This window comes from Ascidiella aspersa, chromosome 6 (assembly GCF_963924565.1).
Source record: "Ascidiella aspersa chromosome 6, kaAscAspe10.2, whole genome shotgun sequence".
Lineage (NCBI taxonomy): Eukaryota > Metazoa > Chordata > Ascidiacea > Phlebobranchia > Ascidiidae > Ascidiella > Ascidiella aspersa.
In genome coordinates this window covers 14,347,742-14,355,684 of record NC_139452.1, presented here as the reverse complement: position 1 = coordinate 14,355,684, position 7,943 = coordinate 14,347,742, and the positions used below count along the sequence as shown (strand labels likewise).

Below are 7,943 nucleotides of genomic sequence, written 5' to 3'. Positions count from 1 at the left end.
TATCGTCCCCCACCCCGCCCTCCGCCATTGAAGTTGGCGTTGGCGGTGATATTAAGAAGTGAGTAAACCTTTATGTACCTTATGTTAGAAATAACATTGTATTCAGAGAAACGGTCAGATTAAATTGAATGTCACAAACATACAACACCCCAGGCCCCAACGATATGAGGTAGTTATGCCTACGTCAATTTCCTGCCAAGGAAAATCTGTCCCGCCTTGGTCGCACCCGGTTGAGAAATGCACCGAAGCGTGACTGAAACCATTTTATACCAATCGACCGGTGCAACAGCCGCGCTGTGGTAGTTGGCTGCATTAAATCCTGGCTGCGCTCCCAGTCTGTAAAGCAATGCACACTGATTGTGACTTCTGCTGGGATTTAAATTGGTGCCGCATGTTCCTTGAGCTCGCAAAATAAGATAACAGTTCCGTGTTAGACAGTGGTTTGTGCGAGTGCATATCTGTGAATGCAGTAAGCTTTAAACACACTAAAGTTAAGCGTTTATAGTTGTCGACCTAAAGAGTTTGTGACATTTGGTCAGTTTAAAGCATGAATTGTTAAGCACTTTTTGATACAGGCGCTTTCATACGCATCATTATCGTGACATACAAGACTGTACAACTAAAGCAGCTGTGTAGGATAACTACGACGTCACTAAAATTGACTATATGTTGTTTGTAGTTTGCCTAACCTAAAAATGTATTCAAACTTTAACACCAATACGCGCGCAACAACAAACATTAAAACCGACATGTCCAAAAAACCCGGAAAAGCATCGAGAAAGTATGAAATCGATTTTGGATGTGAGCAGGAAATGTGAAAGCAAAACTGCACCAACTACTAGCTTAGCGATTGATAAAGGAAATTTTAGCGATTGATAAAAGAAACAGTCCCTGTTTTGTGTTTGCCTTGACGACCTCGTCAGGCCGGGTGAAACTGTCTGTCACTGAATGTCGAAACTTCCATCTGATGATGTTAACACACGTATACATTTACCAGAAGTGCATTGTTGTTTTAAGCAAATTGTGATTTCGCTTAGCCATGACACACTATTATCGTCAGTGTGCCATGCATGTCACCCCTACACTAGAGTGACTGTAGATAATGACATCAGTCGAATCTAATGTGACATTTTCTTAAGCAGAGTTTGATGTGCATGATTCGTAATTAGCAGCAGTAAGCAACATAAAGGTGCCAAGTGGCCTAAATTACGTTTTTGTAGTGCAATTTTCAAGTGTAAGGCTATGCTGCACAGATTTATAGGTTCAGATATTGCACAACCTGTTGCCTAACAAGTATTTGGATTTACGTTTCACCAGCTAAAACCTAAATGGAGAAACAATTGTCGAAGTAAACGCTCAGACAGGGCCCCTATTTTTTTTAAAAGTGAAATGTATAGGCCTACCATTTGCTTGAAGCACGTTAGCGATAAATGTCGCGTTTAGCAAGGTGGTTAACTATTACACGAAGCAGGGGATGTAAAACAAAACCATTGCCAAGTAATCGGTCGCGCTCAATCAATATACCTCGGCGTTTAATCGATACGTTCAACAAAATAATCCAAGAAATTGCAAGGCCTAATATCAAATTTGAGACAACCGTGACTTCCGATGGAACGTCATGCTTACAAGAAAGAAAGTGATAATGTTTTTATTGGCGTTTACAGTATATTGTTATGTTGAACTAGCCGTCACAACAGAACAGTCAAGTTGAAATTCAAACTGTACTGTATATGCAATGTTATTTTCTTAAAAATATCATAGTGTTTCTCCAGCCCAACAGGTTTGCATGGTTCAGCGTGGTGTGCCTACCTGTGGCCACGTATTTAGAGAGAAACAGAACTCTGAGACGTGCAATCTAATCACGCTGCGTATTTTTAATCTGTCTCTTGGAACCCCGGATATGCGATAAAACTGACAATCGCGCCTCGCTTATCTTGGAGTGTGTTGGAAATAGCAAGTCCTTATTTGTCGACAACCAGTGAAAGCTTTTCTGTCACCTCGTGAGTCATCGAAGCAGCAGACACCAGTCTGTTTCAAAGCACAGCTTATCGACTTATTAGTAGCCAGTTAATCGCGTTGATGAGTGATGCTGTTACAAAAGAAGGGCCAGTCAGCGACCCTCGATGCCCGATGTTTGCAATTCATAAAGGTGCTATTGATTTTAAATTGCAAATGGCCCGCGGCTTATATGTGAGCACTTCAAGGCCTAAAGCGAGGGTGGTGTAAAATAAAACACACTGGGTATAGTTATATGTTGTACAAGGTGCCATTTTGCTTTTTCCTTATTTTGACGAAGCATGGTTTTGGTTTTCACGGATATTGGTAATATGGTATTTGTCAATTGTTTGGCTGATTCTAGTAGTTTGATGCTTCAATGTTGTGGAGTACGGTGTAGAAAGGTGCGTTTATCATCACGAAGTCAAATGTTAAAACTGAGTGTACTTAATTATTGTTATTTAGTTGTTGGAGAGAAGGGCCTTAGAAAATCGTTGTTGCTCTGGTACCCAAAATTGACATTTTGAGTGAATTGCAACCGATTGACACATGTCACAGAAAGTACTTAGTTTAATAATAGTAAATCGCCAGGCAGTATAGTACAAAATTCGTAGAAAATAATTATGACACTTTTAATTATGCGAAGTGGAGGAATTAAAACAAACTTTTAAGGATAGCAGTTGTGAAGATTTAGAAAATTAGGGACACGTTTTCACACGTACTTCTCATCCTTTATCCCATGCTTAATTTTAGATAGCGGCAACATGTAGCTTGAACAAGTTCATAAGGTTAGCAATATCAGCTATATACGTCAGCGTTGGTTAAGAATACTCCGGGATTGCAATCCTTAGTACACGGCATTATACTTTAAACAAGCTTCCTTACAAATCGTACATTGTGTGAAAATACATAAATGCAGTTAATGTTTACAACTCTTTTAACTTGACAGGTGTAAAACCGATAAGGAAGCGTCGTTAAAAAATATCCGCGAAAAAATGTTCCGATTGTAGCATCAAAAGTAGCGACCGAAGCGCGTTGCCATCAAAGAAAAATGGACGTGACCACGACCAAAATCCTTATCATCTTCGGCCTGCTCATCTCAACTCTGTTAGCCGCCCTTCTTCCACTGATATGCATTCGCTACACGGCCCAAAGACGCCGCAGGCGCCGCCGCATGACCAACGCCAGTGACGGGCGAGTTTCAACGTGGCGCGACGTCTTCTTCTGTTGCGACGAAAAGGGCGCGAAGACACCCTTAGCGGACAACTCCGCACCGCTTAGACAGGACTCGACGAAGGCTCGCAAGTCCCGTGCCAAGGTGGCCATTAGCGCCCTTAACTGCTTCGCCGGTGGCATCTTCCTCGCCACCAGCTTTCTGGGTCTATTGCCGGAGATCCGGGAGAGCTTCGAAACGTTTCAGATCGCTTGGCCGAAGCGAAATCCCAGGTGATTGACTGTCGCATGAAATGGCAGCTCTGGTCCGTACAATGTTTTTTTTTAATGCTTCACCCCCTAAGCATAATATTTTTAAACACAACGGCCTTTCGCTATATTTACATGCAAAACATCTTTTTGTAACACCTTTAATATTCCTGTAAAATGGTAACTATGTAGAGACTGTGAAAACTTTCCTTTTGTTACCTTTCGCTTTGAAGGGACGACAGCGTGCAACATAGGATTTTTGGTTTTCAGTCGTGTAAAAGCGAACTCGTATGACATTTGCCGAAGGATGGTAAAAGCGCAATCGGACGTGATAGATTGCAACGATCACCGATTAACCCGTAAAAACGATTTTCGCAAAACACTATGTGTTGATGTATACTGACAATGTGTTGATTTGAGTTATATATAAAGGCCAGCATGTAACTTGTAGTTTATTTGTGCCAGACAACCTGCTTGAACGTCAAATCAAACGGCCTGTGTGGCAATTAATTTTCAACAGCAAATATTGCAATCATGTTTTTCTTAAATATATAAATAATATTTTAATAAATACATGATTTTATTACCAAATTAAAATAATTGTCAATATTAAAGATTTCCCCCATTTAAAAATTGATTTCAGAGCTTCAATGAAATTAATTTTTTGGTCATCTAAAGCACACTATTTTATAACGAGTCACTCCAAATCACATTTGCAGCCCACCAGTGAACATCACTTCGGACGAAGGCGAGGAGGAAGTGGCCCTAATGCCGATCGCCGAAATCGTGATCACCTGTGGCCTCTTTCTCATTTTATCGATCGGTGAGTGTGCACAGTGCACGTGCTGTAAGTATTTGGCTATTGTCGAAATTCGGCGCATGCAACCAAGGTGCGGGGTAAAACTGGGATGTTACAAAAGGTTTTGTACATTTAGATTTCTCCAAATAAGCCTGGCCATTTATTTTGTACACCCAGTAGAAAATTCGGTCACATGTACTTTACCTCAATGATCCGGCCTTTTATTTGCTTGGAATTATCTTTGAAAACATCTGAGATATTTTATCTTAATCATTGATACAAATACATTTTAAACAATGGGTGTAAACTAACATTGTAATATCAAAAAACTTTTGGTACCAGCAACCAAAACACAGGCCTTTGTAAACCTTGTAAAAAAGCGATTTTTCAACCGAATTCTTTTTATTGAATAATGACTTTTTCAACCTTATTAAACAAATTATTTTAAAATTGTACCCAAGTATAAAGAACATTGTTTTGTATTTCCTTATAAACATAAGTTGTTCCGATCGGAATATATAAAAGTAATATTAGGTTTAATATACATGCAAAATATACAATTGTGAAAGATTGACTGTGGCGAATCCAAGATAGAAAGGCACGTGGCCATACCATCCTAAAATTGTAAAATTTAATTTTTAATTTTAGGCAAGTTGAAAAGTCGTAGTTTTTTCACTTTTCTGTGAATCGATAACCAATTGTACTATATAGAATTTAATTGAAAATAACAAGACTTTTATTGAAAGTAACATCTCTCCAAACTTTGTGGCGTCACGTTTTTCATGGCTCTCCCGAACAAGTATACTATATCAGGCTTATCCGCGCCTGACAATTGATCACGCTTATTCGGAAATAGACATTCCTATAGTAATTTCCTTTTGTCGGGTCAAAAGTTTAAAAGTCACGGTAAAACGTTTACGGTGTCCTTACTTCATTATAACAGTATGTGGTCATTACTGACACGAAATTTTATATGACGTTTTTTCTATTTTATTGAGACTTTTTGATTAAAATGGACAATATATACATAGAGGCTTGTGTTCTGATTAACCTTTAAATAATTTGGTTCAAAACGAACTTATACAATTTTGTGCACTAATATTGTGAGCCAGTCATTAGTCATTACCAATCGTTTTGAGTTCGATCATTTACTTCAACACAGTTCATTGGCCAGGACTCACTTTTAGTCGCAACGTGTTTAAAGCCGCAACTTCCTTCAACAGAGCAGGGAGCCCACGGACTGAATCACTGGCGGCAGCGGAGGAAAGTACTGCGGAGGAGCGAAAGGCCGCTGGAAGTGGAGGCGGGGGAGCAACTGGAGATGTCGGAGCGCCAAAGGAGCAGAACCGACCAGAAAGCGTCGCACAGCAAAGTGGACGACCATCATGATCACGGCTCGGAAGCTGACACGCCAAGTCACGACCACTCAGCCATCAGGTCCCTCATGCTGGTCGCCACGCTGTCGGTGCACTCGCTTCTCGAAGGCATTGCGGTGGGCCTACAGGAGGACACCGGCTCTGTTCTGGCCATATTCGTTGCCGTGCTCTTCCACAAATGCCTGATGGCGTTCAGTATGGGCACCAACCTTGTGCGCTCCAAGCAGGCGGTAAAGCGAATCGTAGCCGCCGCCCTCATCTTCGCCTTCATGTCGCCCGTTGGCATTGCCGTGGGCATAATTATCAAAGTGACCGGCGGTGATGATTCAGGTACAGTGCTGGTCAACGCCATACTGCAGGCCATCGCCACCGGCACCTTCCTCTATATCACATTCTTCGAGGTGCTAGTGCGCGAGTTTGAAACCAGCGGCAACCGCCTGATCAAGGTCGTGTCGCTGCTGGTTGGCTACGGCGCAGTGCTCGGTACCATCTTTGCACAGCACATGTAAATCGCCTTTTGCGCACCGCACCTATTTGCCTTTTCAGGGGTCTTCTGCTAATTCGCCGCGCTGTCATACGCAGCCCGTGCGCAAAACGAGGTTCGTCTCCGGAAGTCTGCTGTGCATGAAACGCGTTAATAGCGCGAATACCTCGAACTTTACACTCAAACGAATGATCCAGTTATCTCCGTCTCACGGCCATCCCCAAGTCCGATCTATTGTATTTTATTTTCAAAAAGTTTGAAATGACACACATCCCCAACAAATCGTTCACATCACTTTGAGTCGTTTTACCTTTTTGCTGTATTTGATACTAAAACTGCAGGATTATTTTTAGTTTAAAAACTTACACTGCCATGACGAACATTAAATTTATGTTTCCCCTATCTATCCAATCATTTTGTTTTAACATATTTTGTTTAGTTTTTTAATTTCTTGTGATAATATTCGTAAATTTACCTTTTATGTTGTTGTATTTGTTTAACAGGTAACGTCAAAAAGTAACAAAACTCTACGTCTATATGTTTATCAAAAACTTGAGGTCCGAAAGGTGCTTTACCGCGTTTTTGTTTTTTAAACCAATTTAGCATATCTCGTTTCATGATACATTCTTATTCCTTTTCCACCTAAGAATATCACGCACGAGATCACACACGTGTTGTATCAAACCTCCACTTGCATCACTTCCCGTTGCACACAAAGAACCATGTTGGCTTCACGGGAAAATTAATACGCCATAACGCATTAATAAACTCGTCAAATATTTGCGCGGCGGAGTTTAAAAACAACAGTGGACAACTTTTGCACACGACCACCTGCATACTTGTCGCCTTTGTCTCTGCACCTCATCAAATTTTGCGCTCGGCACAGCGATGTTTGTTAATTGAGCGCCCCAGGCGGGGTTAGCTGGTTTTGCACGCAGCACGCGATATTTGCAGCCTTTCACTCGCGCTCGAGAATCGCCTGTTTTGCTCTCTGGGAGCTGGGCGACGTATTCGCTCGCCAAACATGCATGCGAATATAAAAAGCGAAGGTCCACTGATGTAAGACGATGTGTTCCCGCTCTGGTGATTTGTCCCAACTTATTGAGGTGACCTAAATTCTAAGCCTGAATCAATAGCAAAGAACTATACTCGAGGCAATTTATTTGGCCACCCGGTTGTCTTTTCCTTGTCTTTTAAAGGCACTTTGTCATACAGTAGCCCCGTGGCATAAAGGTGGTAAAGACTCTGACGTAATTGTAAACAGGACAAAACCTTTCAAAATAGATTTCGCCATTTTATTTAATGCAGTTTGAACAGTAACCCAAATGAAGCATGGGTTTACAAATTTGCTTTTTTTGAACCTGAGCTAAAGTTAAACACACTCCCTGCTTCAATAAACTCTGGTTGGTGGTTTCTCAGCCATATCTTACGTTTATTTTATGCCTTTCAGTTAAAACAATTTTCGGCCATATGCGATTTATTCAGAGTGCCATTTGGGTGAATTGTTTCCTGCTAAAAAAAAACTCTGGTACGGTCCTTACCGACAGATTAGCCAAATAAGTGCATTTAAATATTTTATTTTAATTTTCGCACACAGTTCTCGTACTCTTCGATTTCAGTGTTATCAAATATGTATGGAGTAAGTTATATTTAGAAGTTTCTTACTTCATTTTTTGTTGCGAAACTGCCATATTGCCATCAAACCAGCACAAATATGCCGCGCAGTCACAATATATATAGCTCGTAGCCTAATATATCTTTAGACAAGGCGGTGCTACATTTCAAACGTATAAATCCAACAATTGTCATTTTGTTGTAATTCAGAAATGTGTTGCGGAGATCGACATTTACCAGAATAAGTGGTTTG

The 7,943-nt window shown here is 40.9% G+C and overlaps 1 protein-coding gene across 1 annotated transcript; it reads left to right on the top strand.

Moving 5' to 3' along the window:
- The first annotated feature begins 2,951 nt into the window (after positions 1-2,951).
- LOC146140045 (zinc transporter ZIP3-like) lies at positions 2,952-7,395 on the top strand. Its single transcript, XM_083391639.1, has 3 exons — positions 2,952-3,441; positions 4,137-4,240; positions 5,440-7,395. Exons 1-3 carry the CDS (start codon positions 3,047-3,049, stop codon positions 6,099-6,101), a joined length of 1,161 nt encoding a protein of 386 aa, XP_083247765.1. The 5' UTR covers positions 2,952-3,046; the 3' UTR covers positions 6,102-7,395.
- The last annotated feature ends 548 nt before the right edge of the window (positions 7,396-7,943 follow it).